This window comes from Pteronotus mesoamericanus, unplaced genomic scaffold (assembly GCF_021234165.1).
Source record: "Pteronotus mesoamericanus isolate MK-2021 breed Mesoamerican mustached bat unplaced genomic scaffold, CSHL_Meso_final contig_1193, whole genome shotgun sequence".
In the NCBI taxonomy this organism is placed as follows: Eukaryota; Metazoa; Chordata; class Mammalia; order Chiroptera; family Mormoopidae; genus Pteronotus; species Pteronotus mesoamericanus.
In genome coordinates this window covers 393313-410000 of record NW_026555039.1, presented here as the reverse complement: position 1 = coordinate 410000, position 16688 = coordinate 393313, and the positions used below count along the sequence as shown (strand labels likewise).

At 59.1% G+C, this 16688-nt stretch overlaps 2 protein-coding genes across 2 annotated transcripts in view; both read right to left on the bottom strand.

The window, feature by feature from the left end:
- CHD5 (chromodomain helicase DNA binding protein 5) overlaps positions 1-3489 on the bottom strand; it is a 53268-nt gene extending 49779 nt beyond the window's left edge. Inside the window, exon 1 of the mRNA XM_054583322.1 lies at positions 3389-3489. Coding sequence (XP_054439297.1) covers positions 3389-3467 — 79 coding nt within the window. The 5' untranslated portion in view covers positions 3468-3489. The remainder of the gene's footprint in view (positions 1-3388) is intronic.
- A 5716-nt stretch (positions 3490-9205) lies between these two features.
- Positions 9206-16583, bottom strand: RPL22 (ribosomal protein L22). Its single transcript, XM_054583854.1, has 4 exons — positions 16521-16583; positions 14603-14707; positions 12692-12816; positions 9206-9406 (listed from the first exon to the last, which is right to left on the bottom strand). Exons 1-4 carry the CDS (start codon positions 16530-16532, stop codon positions 9262-9264), a joined length of 387 nt encoding a protein of 128 aa, XP_054439829.1. The 5' UTR covers positions 16533-16583; the 3' UTR covers positions 9206-9261.
- Between the last annotated feature and the right edge of the window lie 105 nt (positions 16584-16688).

The following is a 16688-nucleotide window of genomic DNA, read 5'->3' as shown; positions in this document are numbered from 1 at the left end:
GCTGGACTCGCCAGCTCTGGGACCACCCCCCGACCCCACCCCAGCCGGAGCTGAGTGTGCTTGGGGAAGGACTGGGTCAACCAGGCAGGGAAGTACTGAGGAAAAGGCCTGGGAGCCAAGCCCCTCTCTCCTCCCTCCAGCCCCCTCCAGCGCCAAGGGCCCTGCCCCCAGCCCCCTCCGGCTGGGCCCCCCACCCCCAGCTTACTGGGTGGGAGCACAAGTCTCGGAAGCATTCCTTTGGGGAAGGCAGGTCCGCTGGCCCCCTTGGATGGTGCTAATTGTAACAGTCACAGTTTATAGGGCACCTGTTGTGTGCCGGGCACTGTGACCTAAACGTTCTGCAGGCTCTGTCTCACCAGCCCTCATAATAACCCTCTATGAGGTCATGGGTCTGTGTCTCCATTCCACAAGTGGGGATACTGAGGCACAGGGGCGGGGCCGTTCACCCAAAATCAGGCCACTGACAAAAAGACCTATCTGACGTTTGAGCACTCGCTTGCCTGCCCCCTCCGGCCCCCGCCCCCACCCCCTGAGAATCTGGCGGCTGGTGGCTGCCATCCCTGGTCCCTGAGCCGGGTCCCAGTGGGAACCCCCCCAATAAAGTAGAGCTGGTTGGGCAAAGCCCTGTGTGGGAAACAAGAATTCTGCTCAGGGGGAAGGGGGAGACGGGTCGAGGGGGAAAGCAAGTGGATTTGACAAGCATCAAATCCAATGCTGCAGATTCATACTGCGCGTGGCAGCCCCCAGCTCACTGGTGCCTCCTGCCGCAAACAGAGGGGCGCTGGAGCCCGGGCGCTCCAGGTCACGCGGGTCATCGCGGCCCCAGCCCAGGCTGCCGAGCAGCTGTTACCGAGGGCAGGGGCATCAGCTGGGGTCACCTCAGGAGAGACCGAGGCCTGGGCCGAGGCGGTCTGGCGTCCGTGGGCCGGGATGACCTAGGACTCCCAGCCCTCAGCCTCTGGGACCACAATCTCTTGAGCATCCACGGTGCCAGGCTCTGGGCACAGCTGGTGACCAGGGGAGTCCCACTTGAGGGGCAGCCCATCCACGCCAAAGGCAGCTGATGACAAACTTCCGGGGACTGGGAACAGCAGGAACCCGGGCCTGAGGGGCAGGGCGGGGCCCTGCAGGTGCAGGAAGGTCCAGGGGAGCCTCCTGGCGGGGACACTGGGCCAGACCGAAGCGGTGAGCAGGCCAGGCGGGGGCGCAGCCAGGGGCCCAGAAGCTGCAAGGACACCAGTGCGGCTGCAGAACGCGAGCCGGGGTCAAGGGGCGGGAAGGGGGTGGGACAGCCAGGGCCGCACAGCCACCCACGCTGTGGGCTCTGGGGTCCGATGTGGGTCGCGGCAGGACCCTGGCTGCTGACTGGAGGGCGGTCGGTGTGGGCTTGTTAGGGGGCTCTGGAGTGGGCCGGCAGGAGGCGGCAGTGGCTCGAACCGGGGACATGGAGAGGGGTGGGAGCCTGGGAAGGCCCAGGACACGCTTGGGATGTGGCACGTGCGGTGCTGCTGCTGAGGGGGCTGCGGTCCCCAGGCCACAGGGGCTGAAGCGGGGCCTCTCCTCTGCAAGGCTTTGGGGCTGTTCCCAGGGCCTGTGGGGACCACGCCCCCCACCCCGGGAGCAATGGGCACCCGCAGGAAGGGGAGGGAGACTGGTGGGTGCGCAGGTGACCCAGACTGAGCACCGTGGGCTCTGGCCCAGACAGAGCGAGCTGGGTGTCCACCGGCCAAGGGCACTTCCGGGGCTCCCCCGCTCCCCACGCTGGGCACCCGGACCCAACCAGGGAGAGGCAGAGTCTTCAGGAAAAGGGGGCGGGAAGCCCCACCAGGGGCCAGGGAGGTCCCAGGAATAAGCCTGTTGATGCAGGTTCAGCTGTCCACTGTCCACATCAGCGCCACAAAGGGGCCACACCCGAGCGCCGCCGAGAACCACGAAGGAGGGCTTCCCAAGGAGCCAGCCTCCCGGGCGGGAAGCAGCCAAGGATCCCGAGCCTGCGCTAGGCCTCCATGTTCCTCCCAGGAAATGGGCCTGCTTCCCGGGCCGGCAGGCGGCAGGGCTGGTCCCAGCGACCCCGCCCAGGTCGGCCCCTTCACCCCACCGCTCTCAGCCCAGCATGGGCGTTGCAAAGTTGTCCAGGCTGTCCACCTGGCCGCGTGAGGCCGGGCTCCCCTGGCAGGGGCCAGCCGCTGGATGGAAGCAAGCGAACAGGTGGGGAGCCAGGAGGCCCCCCCAGGGGGCGTGGCCACCAAGGGGAATCCCTCAGGGGGAGGACACAGGGCAGCAGTGCCTGCTGGGCCCCCTCTTCTCCTCTCCCGCACACAGGAGTTGGGATACCCATTTGTGGGACATTCTATCCCCTGGGAAAGGCACTCCTGCGGCTGGCCAGCACACGGCTGGGCCGGGGAGAGCCCCTGGGCCCGCCTCCCACAGGTCCCTCCAGAGCACAGGGGAGGCCAGAGACTTGGGGCTGGATGCCCCGAAGTGTGCGAGTGCCCCAGCAGGGGGACAGGGGGCTGGTTGGCGGGGTGAGGCCTGCCTGGCTGTGCCAGGAGGGGACCCGTCCCAAACCAATGGTGAGCAGTTAACTAAAGAACAGTCACGCAAGGTTACCCCTGACGCACCAGCCATGTTTATGCTGGATTCTGGAAGGGATGGCCCGGGCGGCAGGCCCATGGCCAGGGCAGGGTGGGCTGGGACCGCCACTGCCCAGCGAGCGTAGCCCAGACAGCGACGGAGGCAAGACGCGCCGGGACCACGCCGCAGGCTCCGGGGAAGTGCTCGGGAGCGGCGGTCACCCAGCGGCTGCGGAAGGGGAGTAGGAGTTCGAGCCCACACGTCCCGGCCAGGGGCCCTCGAGGGCCCTGAAGGAAGCCGCCCCAGCCAGGGCATTCGCAGGGTCCTCAGGCACAGCCAGTCCGAGCCCCACTCCCGGCCCCACCCAGCCCGCCCTGGGGCCGAGACGGGCCGGCCCCTGGGAGGCCAGGGGCACGCTAAGCGAGAGCGAGGAGTGAGCGGCTCCAGGAACCAGGCGCGATTCCCGCCCCCTTCAAGGGCACGCGGGCTGACCCTGGCGGTGCCGCGCCCTCTACCTGCTGCCCGGAGCTAGGCACAGACCCCCTCTGGCCCCCCCATTCCGCCAAGCCCCGGCCTGTGCCCGACCCGGTGGCCCGGATCGCACCCGCCCTTGGCTGCCCGCACGCCGCGCCCCGGCGCTCGCCCAGCCCCGCGCCCTTGGCGGCGCGGCGCCAGCAGGGCGGGAGCGCAGCCCGGAGCCCGGGCACCCCCACCAGCGCGCTGCCGGCCCCGCCCGCGCAGACCAGCTCCGGGGCCCCGCCGGTCCCGCGCCCCTGGCCTCCCCGGCCCCGGTCGCAGCCGGCGCCCCGCTCACCTGACATCTCGTCCTCGTTCTCCATCTCGTCCGCGAACAGCCGCGGCAGCTCCTCCTCGGTGCCCAGCGGGCCCCGCATGCCCGGCGCGGGGGGGAGGGGAGGTGGGCGCCCCCCCTCCCGCCGGGCGCGGTGCCAGCCTTAACCCGTGCGCTGCCGGACTGGTGCGTGCGGCGGGCGAGGCGGCCTCAGCAAGAAGATGGCGGCCGCCGGCCCCCCCACCCCCCCAAACCTCCACCCCCCCGTCTCGACCCCCTTCCTCTAGGCCTCCTTAGCTCGGCTCCTGAAAATCCCGGGCCGCTCCGCCCCCCGCGCCCCGCAGCCCGAGTCCGCAGCCGGCCGAGGTGGCGGTGGCAGCGCCCGCCGCACGGCTGCACGGTGGGGGGGCGGCACACATGCCCGGATTGTGACGTCCAGTCTGGTTGCTGTGGCAACCCCATCCCATCGTTCCGGCAGCGCGACTAGTTAACAGCAGAGAACAAGTTGGGGGACTAGTCCTGAGCCGCCGGGGGCGGGGTGGGGACAGAGCACTCCGGCAGGGGGAGCCGTCGGGGTGCCCGCGCGCCCGGGGACCCGACGGGCGAGCGGGCGACGGGGTCTTCGGCGAGCAGGCCCAGCGGGAGGCTGGGAAACGCCGCCCGCGCGCACCGGGCCGGGCCCAACGCCGCCGCCGCCCACCCCGCCCGGGAGGCGCCCAGCCCCGGGTTCCCGAGGTGGCCGGGCAGGGCCCGCGCGGCGGCGCGCAGCGAACCCGTGCATCTCGTTCGCTCGCCCCGGGCCCTTCGCCTCCCTGCGCGCGAATCGGGCCGCGACACACTTCTAACCATCCCCTTCGGGAGCGGCTTAGAAGAAAACTGTCCCGCACTTGAGGGAGTGCCACTCCGTTGTCCGGGGTTCTGATTCCTCCAGAAGCAGCCTCGCAGGCCGGCCCCTCCCTCACCCGGTCCCACCCGGCGCCCACAGCCCTGTGCCCCCCTCCAAAAACGTCCCAGCAGGCTGGCCCCAGGCGCTCGGGGGCGGGGCGGCTCGGCGTTCTCTGGGCCCCAAACTCCCTCTGAGCAGGGACACGTGTGCGGAGTGGGAAGGAAGCCGCCAGCCCTGGCTTGTTAAAGGTGAAGATGGAGACAGGAGCCCTCGGCAGCAAGACCGCAATGTGAACGAGCACCGCCAAGCCGGGCACAGCTGCAGCAGGTCTGGAGGTCCCTCCAAGAAAGCATAAGTTTCTGGGGTCACCCTCACCTCCCAGCCTGGGGCCAGAAACATTGAGGGGGGACCCACTGGAGCCCCATGCTGCTGCCAGGAACCTGCAGGGCCTGCCTGACTTGGGAAGTCAGAAGCAGAGCAGGAGGAGCCCCCTCTGGAGCCCCTGCACCCCACCCTTGGGCACTGACTCACCAGGAGGGTGCTCCCCTCCTGGGGCCTCTGGGGAGTTGTGCCGCCTAGCGCCAGACCTCTGGGGGCGGTGGCCACAGCCCAAGCCGTGGTGAGTCTAGGCCGCGTCCACGCTGTGACCAGAAGGCGATGATGGGTGGTCTGGAAAGATGTGTAGCTAATCTTCCCTCCCCCTTCCCATCCCAATTAATTGCCGGCAAGCCCCAGGCAAAAGCCTCCCTCCATTCGTCCCCGGGCAAGGGCAGGCCCCAGCCGCCTCCTGGGCCACAGAGCTGGCCGCTGCAAATCTCCGCTTCTCCCAGGTGGCTTTGACGTCACGCTGGAGAGAGATGCTGGGGCCCAGAGCAGGCGGCCTAAGAAAGCGGAGGGCTCCCGGCGGTCCGAGGCCGTGTTTCACATCACTGGGCATCGAGCCGAGGGGCCCCAAAGCGCTGATGCGTTCACGGGCCTGCGCTCTCCCTGAGGAAGCTCCTTGCTCTTGGCGGACCTGTTAACCATCCAGGAAAAAACCCAACGTGCCACCTACCACGCCCGCCCCTCAGCCACCAGCGCCACCGCCCCCACCCCACCCCCACCCCGGCCACAGTTTGCAGGATGAGCCCAGGACACGTCTGGGGATTCCTGGTCCCACCTTAGGGAGTCCAACGGGATTTCCCACCAGCGGAAAGCCCACCCCCCACCACCACACACCCCGTTAACCTTGGCTCTGATTCCCAAGGCCGGGCTGAGTGCAGACTTCTTTCAAGAAAGAACAGTTCCAACCGCTTCATTTGGCAAAAGTGAGCGTCGACACTCATCACTCCGGATCCCTCTCCCCACCCTGCTCTCGCCCAGGGATACGGCCACGTGACTCATGTCCCTTAATGACATAAAGCAAAACAACGAAACGTGGAACGGCAGGAACAGATGGATTTTTGACTAGGAATCTCCAGCAAAATTTAAAGGAGGGCTCTTCTCGTCAAGTCCCACGAGGACAGCTCCTTGAGCACCTTCTCCCATCACAGCCACCTGATGGCCCCGACGCGACACAGGCCAGTCCCGCAGCTCACAGCTCCCACCTGGCTCAGGCACAGGGGAGCCCCGGGCACGGGCGGGATGACGGCCTCACTGAGGTGCAGGGTGGCGCCCCCGTGTGCCGAGGCTCCGCTCGCCCTTGACGCCTGTTTCTTCACGGGGGGATGCCGTGTCCCATCGGAACCCAACTCACCCGGGATCGCGGGGGGGCGGAGCCAGACCTCTCCGAAAGGCGGACTTGGGCCTCGGCCCTGAACCTGGGGAAGCGCTTGTGCAGGCCTCAAAGCAGCCGGTCAGCACAGCCACAACCCCCCCGTCAGCTTAGCCTGAAACAACCTAGAAAGAGAACATGGCTTCTCAGATCCTCCCGATGGCAGGCAAGGGTCTGGATCACAAATTCTTAGGCTGTCCCTCAAGCACCGGGATGGCGGCATTTAGAAGCCAGCCCTCCAGCTGCTTCCTCCAACAAGGCCTCCCTGCTGGGTGGCCAGCCCCCAGACCAGGCCTCCCCTTCACCTCCCAGGGGGCGCTGCAGCGGCGATCGCTCCCAGTCCAGCCGCTGGTTCAGCCGGCGCCTCCGGCGGGACCCCGGCTCTCCCCGAGGGGGCTTCCGCCCCCAGCCTGCCCTGTGTTCTGTCCAGGTCACCACAAGCAGTCCTTTGGTACTGCCGAATCTGTAGGCGTGTCCCCTCCCAGCACAGGGCTGTGCCTCCGACAGTTGATAAGCTTAGGGCAGGCGGAATGGGGTAGGGGTTGGGGGCCCGCAGGATTACAGGAAGGACCAGAACAGCAAGAGGAAGGGAATGGAGAGTGGAAGTGGGTCCCCAAAGCCAATGTCTGGGCTCCCCTGAGGTGATCAGAGACTTGACCAGGGAACAATGGCCTTCCTGGGGTCCTGCTCACCTTCCAAGAAATCAAGCGGCCCCCTGAAAAGGCTGGGATCTGAATACCCCGGCACGTTCTGTGGTTTTGACCAACCGTCACAGGCCGTATTACACAGGATCAAACCCTCTGCTCCCCACCACGTTGCGTCTGGCCCCTCCGAGCTGGGCACCGCCGCTGAGCACAGGACCCGTCTTTCAGCCCCCGGTCCCGCTGGAGGGCTCCGAGGGCACCACAGAGGCTGGACAAGCTCGGTCGCGACTGGACCAACCAGGGAGACGGGGCCGCTGGGGTTTCTGGAAGGAAAACAGCGTCGCCCCTCTACGTGGGGATGGCGTCGGCCAAGCCGCAGGCAGGTGTGCTGGTGCCGTGAGCGCAGGGCAGGGAGCTCCCACCTCCCCGACGCTGCTTTAATGGTCTTAACCCTCAGCTTGGCCTCCCGTGGCCCTGTCCCCGCGCCTCAACTATTTCAGATCCAGCAGGGGAGTCATGAGGCCAGAGAGGCACAGGAAACTGGCCCAAAACGGGGTCCAGGTAGAGCTGCTGTAACGGGCGTGATGACGCTCAGGTTCGCCCTGCGTTGCCCCCTCGAGTCACCGGTCAGCAAAGATCTGAAGAAATCCTCCGGAGTCCCGCTCAGTCAACTGCAGAGCATCCGGAAGGCCCTGGACACAGCTGAGGGGCGGGAATAAAGGGCGTGTTCTTCTCAAGCTCACGACGACCAAGATCATTGTCAATACAACCATTAATCAGAGAGGGCAGAGATTTTGCTCCTGAACAGATTAACATGCCAATCAAAACAAAATACCAGAGCAGCCCTGCACAGCGACTGCAGCCACGTGTCAGCCACTTTAATGTAAGACGTGATCGAAGCTCAATGACAAGCGCTTGAAGAGGCATAGGAAAACCAGCGTTTCAATTTTATTACAAGTTTTAAAACCTGGGAGGGTTTTTGTTTTAAATAACTCATATGGTAATTTCAACTCAGGGTTAACATTTTACAACCAAATGAGTAACTACTACAGGGAATGCCAGTACAACAGAAGCAAAATTTGCAAACCTAAGTCATAAACTAACATAGTCACCAATCATGGGGGGCAGAGTCAAGGAGCAAGCGACGCCTGCGTCAAATGCGTCAAGTGGGAGAGCAACCTTGCCTCTGGTGAAGAGAAACATGCAAACAATTCTGCTTCAGGAATTTGCATAGAAATAGAAAATGCGGGAGCCTTTACCACAAATGAAATCACAAAGCCTCCACATGTTCAATTCACTCCCAGGAGCACCAAATGGTAACCTGGAGCCCAGGCCTGCCTGGCACCCGATTCCCAGCCACGCGGAGCACACGGTGTCAGGCGTGGCAGTCAGCTGCACAGCGAGCTCTTTTAACACAGGGGTTTTATACACCGCAATTTTAAGACGACGCAGGCACTCCTGCAGGACCGGCCAGGGTTTCGGAGGGCACTGCGAGGCATCGGGGTCTCTTCTCAAAGTCCCTCGAAAGAACCTCCCGTGGTGTCAGCAGCGGTTCCCTCTCGGCAGCCTCAGAGAACCTTCCGTGGGTCTCTAGCCTCTGCACACCTGGCAGCGGGAGCCGAGAGGAGACCTCGTGTTCGTTTCCACCCGTGTCATGCAGGAGACTCGGCCTGGCCTGCTCAGTGTCGGTTTGTAGGATCGCTTCTGACGTGAAATCTAGCCAGGGCCTAGATGGCTTGCAAGCAGACACCCACTGGGCATCTCAACATTCTCTGGTCTGAACTGCCTCCCAGTCACTTGTCCTTCGTCCCCTCCCACCCACGAAGACTCAGCTCCACCTAGGGGAGCAAAGCATTCCCACCTCGAACCACCCCCCATGCTGCCATCAGGAACCTCTCGTCCTCACCTCCAGCGCCCCCTGCTGGAGGCCAAAGTGACAGCGCGGTGCAAACACCGGGAGAATCAACATTTATTTTACAAATTCATTTTTGTGCGCTTTACTTATATGTAAAACGTGGGACTTTTAGAGTCGCTCTCCAAACCCTTTCCTGGGGTCCAGTAGGGTGTGCTGCAACATCAAAGGACCAGAGTTTTATTTCTAGAGAAAGAAAACAGATTAACATACATAATAATTATGGGCATCCTGAGTAATTTGTCATCTAAAAAGACAAATGCCGCGGAACCCTGATTTTCATCCACTCGCCCAGCTTCCCTCGAGGGACCCTCAGCAGCCCCTGGCTTGCTTTCCCTGAATCAGGACTCCCGTCTGTCATACTCCTGGACCTGAGAAAAGTGCCAGGTAACACTGTCACTTTTTAAAGTAAAACAGTGCCGGACGGACCTCCCACCGCCACACCTTTATCCACGGGCTGCACGTCAAACTCCCTCCGGAGACTCACACTCCCGCTGCGGCCCGCCCACCACGGGGACAGGAACCTTGACGCGGGAGTCTAACTGCGCGGGAGCGAGGGGCTGCCCAAGGGCGAGGGAAGCCCTCTGCCTGCGATTCCCAGCCTTCCACTCAGTGCCCGCTGCAGAGATACAAGGAAAACCTCCGATTTGGTTTCTAGGTTTTATTCAAGATGATATACAAAATGTGTTAGATAAATGAGTTTTAATCCTCATCTTCCTCCTCCTCTTCATCTTGGTTTATCTGGAAGTAACGCAACTCGTAACTCTCTTTGCTGTTAGCAACTACACGCAACCAGTCACGTAGATTATTCTTCTTCAAATATTTTTTGGTGAGATATTTCAAATACCTGCAGAGAGAGAACACTTGAGAACTCCGCCACGAGCTCGACCTTCGTGCACCCTGACACGCCGTCGCCTTTACGGAACCCCGTATTCAGAGTCCTTACAAACCCAGGTGTTTCCCCGCCTTTCAGAAATGCAAAGATAAGGCAAATACACCGGGCCATGGTCTAACAGAATAGCCGCATTTCATCTAAATGGGCAATAAAAACAACAACACAGATGGGGAAGAGTTGTCCAGGAGGCCACGGCCAACACCTACCACGTGGTTTCTAGTAACTATGGAGAAAGGGTTCACAGTTGGAGGGACAGCGAGGCACACAACCCTAGCGCCGCTTGCAGAGGAAGCTCGGGCCCAAGTCCTGCCTCCACGGTCCCTCACTGAGTCGGCCCCCTCCGGAGGGCGCTCACATCACGGGGACCGCTCCTGCGGGCGGCCTCACTCTCTCACTTCAGCTCCGTGACGCTCACTGCCCGCCACACGGCCCCAGCGCTGCAGGGAGCGCCCTCCTCTCCCCTCGCCTGCCTGCTTGCGGGGCCCTGGGGCTCACCCGCTCCAGTGCCCTCCCAAAGCCACATGCGGAAGAGGGGCTAGAAGGCCGAGCGCACCCACTGCTGGGCAAAGTCACCGTTCCAACCTCTGTCTCTCCCTCCGTGAAGCAGGGCCCGTGATACTGGCCACCTCTCCAGACTGTTAGGGGGACTGAGTGAGACACAGAGGCAGAGTGGCAGCTCCAAGAAGTGAATGCTGTTCAGCAGCACTACCATCCGTTACCAAGTATAATGTGCACTTTTGGGCCCAAGTTTCTGAGGGGAAAATAAGGATGTGCACTATACCTGGGCATAACGATTCCACGCCAGGGGCATACTAATCCATGTATAATGCGCACAAAAGCATGGGTGTGCCTTATACACAGGACATGTTACGCACAGCAAAACATGGTCCTTCTGCCAATAGTGGCCTTCACGAAGATGAAGGTCTTGGTTCAAGTCTACCTACTTCTCCTACACAAAAATAGATCGATTTGGGCGTTCCATCTGGAAAGTATTCTTTTCCCTTTATTATTTCTACTGCACTGTATTCAGGCGGGGCAGTTAATTCAGAAGTTCAGGTGGTCTGAAACTTTTCACACTAAAATGCTGAGGGGGAGCTAAGGGAAAAGCTGCAGAAGCTCAGAGAAGCGCAAGAAAAGTTCTAGATTAGGAACACCTTGAACATTTAATGAAAGGAAAACATTGACCAAGATAGGAAAGCTATAACAGAAGATTAAAGCTCCTGCCCTGGCTGGTGTGGCTCAGTGGATTGAGTGCCTGCCTGAGACCAACAAGGTCACTAGTTCGATTCCCAGTCAGGGCACATGCCTGGGGTGGGAGCCACGTCCCCAGCTGGGGACGTGTGAGAGGCAGGCAACCGATGTTTCTCACACACATCGCTCTTTCCTTCTCTTCCTCCTTCCCTTCCCCTCTCTAAAAATTAAAATTAAAATAAAAAAGAAGATTAAGACTCCTTTCTTTCGCCACTAGGTGAAGAACAGAAACTGTGTGAAAAATCAAGGGCACTGTTAGGAGACAGTCTCGCACAGGTTGGTAAACACGGACAACAGCCAGAGGAAGACCACAGAACGCTGCCCGTTAGCTCTGCGCAAGCCCAGCAAGTCTTATGTTCTGTGTGCCCTGGAGACTCTCCCTACAGCAGCAACAGCCTCTTTATCAAGTCACCTTCTGGACAAACAAAATAACTCAGCCAAGCAGAAAATGAGTCCTTCACTTATGCTTTGAAGTCATCTCTTGACTGATCTCATTAAAAATAAAAACAAAGCCTTAACTAAAACCACTTTGTCCTAACACGCTTTTGAATTTCCCACTACTTGATGCAGTTTGATTCAACGCTCCTAAGTATATGCCAGGCTCTGGGCGAGGAGCTACGTATAAACAGGTCCAATTCTTTCTTTTCCTTTTTCTCTCTCCCCCCTCTCTCTATTTGTGGTCCTCACCCAGGAGTATGTTCACTGATTTTAGAGAGAGAAGAAGGGACAGAGGAACATCAGCGTGAGCGCAACACCGGCGGGCTGCGTCCTGCACCGCCCCGACCCGGGATCAGACCCGCAGCCCTCTGGTGTGCGGCGCTCCAGCTGAGCCGCTCAGCCAGGACAACGCGTCCGGTTCTCCACCCTCCAAAGAAAAGCCGTCTAACGTAGCAGGGCAAGAGAACTGATGTCGCCGATTCAGAAACCAGACTACAGAAATCAGACAGCGTTGCTTCAGTCTAAACGGAAATTTCAGATTCCTCGCACAATTACAGCAGCACAGGTGGAAAACAGAATTAGTCCTGGCTGTGGCTCAGCTGGCTGGAGCACCCTCCCGTACAGCGAGTGTGCAGGTTCAATCCCCAGTCAGGGTGTGTATGGGAGGCACCTGATCGCTCGCTCGCGCTCTCTCTCTCTCTCTCTCTCTCCCTTCCTCTCTCTAAAATCAGTAAAAACATATCCTTGGGTGAGGGTTAAACATATATAAAATTAAAAATGAGAGCTCTTGCTCTGAATAGTGCGGCTCAGTGGGCTGGGTGTCACCCTGCAAAGCAAAAGGTCGCCAGTCCAGTTACCAACCAGGGCAGAGGCTTGGGTTGCGGTTCAGTTCCCAGTTGGGGGTGTGTACGAGAGGCAGCCGATCAATACTTCTCTCCCTATCTTTCTCCCTCCCTTCCCCTCTAAAAATAAGTAAACAAAATCTTTAAAAATAAATAAATAGAAGTTCTTCACCGTGGCTTGGAGCCAGAGGAGCAGGGTCTCCATTTTCAAGAATACGACCTGCCCTGGCCGGCGCGGCTGTGGCCAGGCGTGGCCCTGCACACCCAAAGGTCTCCGGCCAACTCCCAGCCAAGCCAGGGCCTGTGCCTGGGGTGCGCGCCGGGTCCCCAGCCGGGGGCCAGCAGGGGGCCAGCAGGCAGCAACGGATCGAGGTTTCTCTCCTTTTTCCCCTCCCTTTCTGTCTCTCCAAAAATTAAATAACACCTTCAAATAAAATTTAAAAAAAGAATGCACTCTAAGCGAGTCTGCCCATCTTTGCTGTCTGAGATACTTTAACCTGTGAAAAGTAACTTTTTTAAACTACTAAAAGTTGATCCCTTTTAACTACGGAAACGGCATCCGTTCACTCACCGCCTCCTTACCCTGGGCCCCGCCCCCGAAGTTCCCAGAGGCACCCACACCGCCAGCCGCAGCCTCCCTGTCCTGGGCAAGGGCAGGGGTCTCCCTGCGGGGATGCAGGTGAGCGGCTCTCCTCTCTCCCCATACCTTTTGGAAAAAGGCACCTCAGAAGTTACAGTGATCTTACTCTTGCTTCTTTCAATGGTTACAACACCTCCGCCGAGGTTCCCGGCTTTTCCGTTCACTTTGATTCTCTCCTGCAGGAATTGCTCCTGGAAAAGTCATGAAATTGGCCCGTTGGTCAAGTGACTGGCTAGTCCACCCGCCTTGCCAGCACAGTATTTTACTCTTTATAGTCCTTACACTGAACATTTTTTTAACTGCTCAATCTTTTTAAAAAAAATGACAGCAAATCTTTAGCTATTAATGTATGGTCTAAAATCTAGGAATAGCAATTAGAAAGCAGCACTGTTCAACTTTACTGACGTAGCTCATATGAAAACAAAAGCCCAGCAGGAACACACTTCACCGTTCCACACAAGGTCAAATGCGTCTCTGCGGAGAAGGCTTTGACTCTTGGGTCGAAGGTGAAGCGCAGACAGGAAATCCAAGGGCTAAAATGCTACCAGCTTGGTCCCGACAACCAAAGTTGCAACTTCCCGAACCTAACAGGTATAAAGCACTGTCTTCAGCACGATCAGAGTTCTTCTCTCTTCAACCTCGGCAAAGGAGCAAAACGTCCCGTGACCAAAACGGTCACAGATCTGCCGCGGGCACACGCGCGGGGCACGGGAGGGGCGGCAGCCACGGAGCCTAGACCTGACTCCCAGCACAGCCCTGTGGCGGCAGGGCCAGCGCTGCACTGCCAGGGGCTTCAGGAGTCTTTGTCCGGAAAAGAGAACTCTTCCTGGTTTCCTTTCTTTAGATTATTATTACTTTTTTTCTCTTTGGTTTTCTATCACAATATGAAGTCCCTTTCAGCTGCAAACTCCTGTTATCCTCTATTTAAAAGCCCCAATATACAATACGCTAACTAATGATGTGGTAAAGTGATTAGGTCACAAATCTTGACTTCTGCACCTTAGACTGTTTTCTATGCTCTGGGAACTTCTAGAAGAGAAACAGACAATCACAGAGAGATGAGTGCAGGGGAAGGGAGGAGGGAGCGATGGGCGGGGCCCCAGACACAAACCGGAAGGGGCCACAAAGGTCAGGAGGGAAAAGCCGCCACAGAAAAAAAGCAAGAAATCACTGGATGGGGAAAGAACTAAACAGCCAAATAGGGGACTTGTTAAAAGACAGGGACTCAAAAGGCACGTACATAAGGGATTATCAGATTCTTCTCTGTGTAATCAGTGGCCATAGGCCAAACTTTTCATTTTTTTCATTTGAAAATTATTCACATTACAGTGATATTATCCTGGCAATAGCTGATGGTCTGGAGACAGAATAAACGTAAATTTAGAAGGCTTCTGTGCAAGCAGCAGCCAGAATTCCTCAAGCGCGGTTACTAGAGGGGGAAACGCCAACACCAAGATCCACAGTCAAAATGTGGCAATGTCGATTTTTCTATATTTAAGTGCAAGAGGAATATTGAGGAATGGACCAAATACAGGGCCAAAAATCAGTACGGATCAAGGACTGGGGGAAAAAACAAACCAAGCTCCAAACACAGGTCAGCCTGCGGCCGTTGCGCCACGCGGAAGCTCTGCCCGCCCGCCCCCGCCCCCGGAGCGGGAAGCTTGGGGAGATACCGCGCGGCCCCACGGCCCGGCACCAGGGGGCTCCTCCTCCCACCCAGACGCCTCGGGGTGCCAAGGGGACGTGGATTCAAGAAAGTGGACCTGCTTCCCGGTGACTTTTAAGGAAGACTTTTGGACACCGAAGGAGGAAAACACCACCAGGAGGCAGGCACAGCCCAGCTGGAGTGTTCCCCGCAACCCTGTCACACACACGGGACAGCGAGACAGGGAACGGCGAGGCTGGGCCACGCTCCGGCGGGCTTCCTCGGCACTACCCCAAAAGGACGGTCCGAGAGGCACACAGCGCACAACTTACAAAATTGGCAGCATCCATGATCCCATCTTCTACAGGGTGGGTGCAGTCGAGGGTGAACTTCAAAACCTGCTTCTTTTTTTTGCCCCCCTTCGCCACAAGCTTTTTCTAAGAAAAAAGACAGAGATGAAGGGACAACGAGCGCACGCGCGCACACACGCACGCGCGCGCACACACACGCGCACACACACACAGACCGAAACCACCAGAGGTGGAAAAGCCCATACAAGCGCACAACCCGTGGCGCTGTGTCCCTCTGCAAGGCACCAAGGGCCACACTCCGCCGGAGGAGGGGGCACCTGAGCTTCGGCCCCCGGGAAGGGGAAATCGCGGGGCACTCTTGACCCACTTCCACCTCCCAGCCTCCCCAGCCTCTGTGGGCGTGAAGGTCTGCTAGTTTACGAAGCACGGTAAAATGAACTTTTCCTTTTACATGCCATGAAAATTTCCATAAATGTTTCTTTCATCCCAGGATTTGGGCACAGGCATGCGAATGCCTTGCAGGAATACCTAAAACAATTTTAATCTAAAATCAACACTGTCCTGACTCTCCAGACCCAGCTCCTGTCCCCGCGTGGCCACTTCTCCCTCAATCCTGCCTTACCCCCCTCCTGGGAGCAGCAGCAGTGACTGCACCCTCGCAGCCCAGGTACCAGCTGGGACGAGGGCAAGGCCAACTCAGGTTTTAATTACAACGCTGTCACCAGTTTCTGGCCTTGACTAACTTATGAATTACCGCTTTCAAACCATCAGTTGGTACATACCCTACAAGGTTCTAGTTCCTTCATTCTCACAGGGAAGCTTACATCCATCTTCTCCCGCTACAAATGCCAACAGCATTTAAAAAAAGCCTTTGCACAACCTACTTACCTGTACTTGAACCCTAAAAATCTTTTGCAGAACCTAAAGACCTTTACAAGAACACATCTGAATACCACCCCACCAACCCAGCTTTATGCTTCAAAGAACTTCAGTTAAAACTGCAGTTAATTGCATCAGCTTTTCAAACATTTGGCCACTGTGAAAATCACTGATTTTTTTTTCTTGGTATTTGTTTTTAAGACATCTCTTCCTAGTTACAATCGAAAGGGCTGCTTTCGGATCTAGACCCGGAAATCTAATGTCAGCACGTAAAAACCACCACCTGCCATCATGCTTTTAAAGCAAAAGCATACAAACGCAGAGAAGCACTTGGAAGAGCCCACCCAAGAGGAGCTGATGAACCGAGCGTGTCAACAGGCGTGCCCCGAGGAAAGGGGGCAGCAGGAATCCAACTTTCCCCAGGAGCGTGGGAAGAGCGCGACCGGCAGCAACGACACGAGGACGCCGCACCGCCCGTCGCAGCCCGGCTGAGAGAGGACGAAGCCCTAACGAAAAAGGGTCTGTACAGCTGCGCCCTGTACTAACTTCCTCTGGGGACGCTACAGGGGTCCTCAAACTCGGGCCTCTCTCTGCCATCAGACCACCTTGCATGCACATTTCCACGCGTCCCCGAGTCCTGGCCATAGGGTTCCCGGATGCGCAGCTCCCAGGGGTAGCAGGTCCCCTACTCCCTGCCGCCCTCCGCCCAGGTAACCAGGCCCAGATCCTGGCTGCCTCCCGCCGGCCGGTCCCCCAGGGCCGCTGACCGGCCCAGGCCGCAGCCTCTGTACTCCAGCTCCCTGCCGGCCGCAGGCTGAGGCCCGAGGCCGAGCCGCGGCCTCTGAGAGCTGCCGGTTTCCCTCTCGGGTCCCAGGCCGCGGCCTCCTGCGCCCACAGCGTGCTGAGCCTGGCGGCAGCCCCGCCCCAATCCCGCCGGTCTGCCAGTCCAGCCCCGGGCGGGCGCTGCAGAACGCCGTCCCGCGCGAGCCGCGTAGAAGCCGGGCCCGCGAGGCCCACGTGCCAGTCCCGGCGCTGAGGCCTCACGCGGAGCCATACTAACCATGGGAGCCATGGCGGCCGCAGAGACAGAAAGGGGGTTGCGCGCACTGCGCAGACGCAAAGAGCCCGCAGCGTGTAGCGCACGTAGGGGCCAGGCCGTACCAATCGCTCTGCCACGCCCCTGGTCGCCTTCACTGCCGCCTGTTCTGTACGGTCGGGGAGCGATTGC

Bases quoted from the DNA above. Each gene is read 5' to 3' on its own strand.
- RPL22 (XM_054583854.1), bottom strand. The intron at 12,817-14,602 runs GTAAGTTGTGCG...TGACTTTTCCAG, and splicing joins TCATGGATGCTGCCAATTTT to GAGCAATTCCTGCAGGAGAG. The intron at 9,407-12,691 runs GTATGGGGAGAG...CTCTCTCTGCAG, and splicing joins GAGGTGCCTTTTTCCAAAAG to GTATTTGAAATATCTCACCA.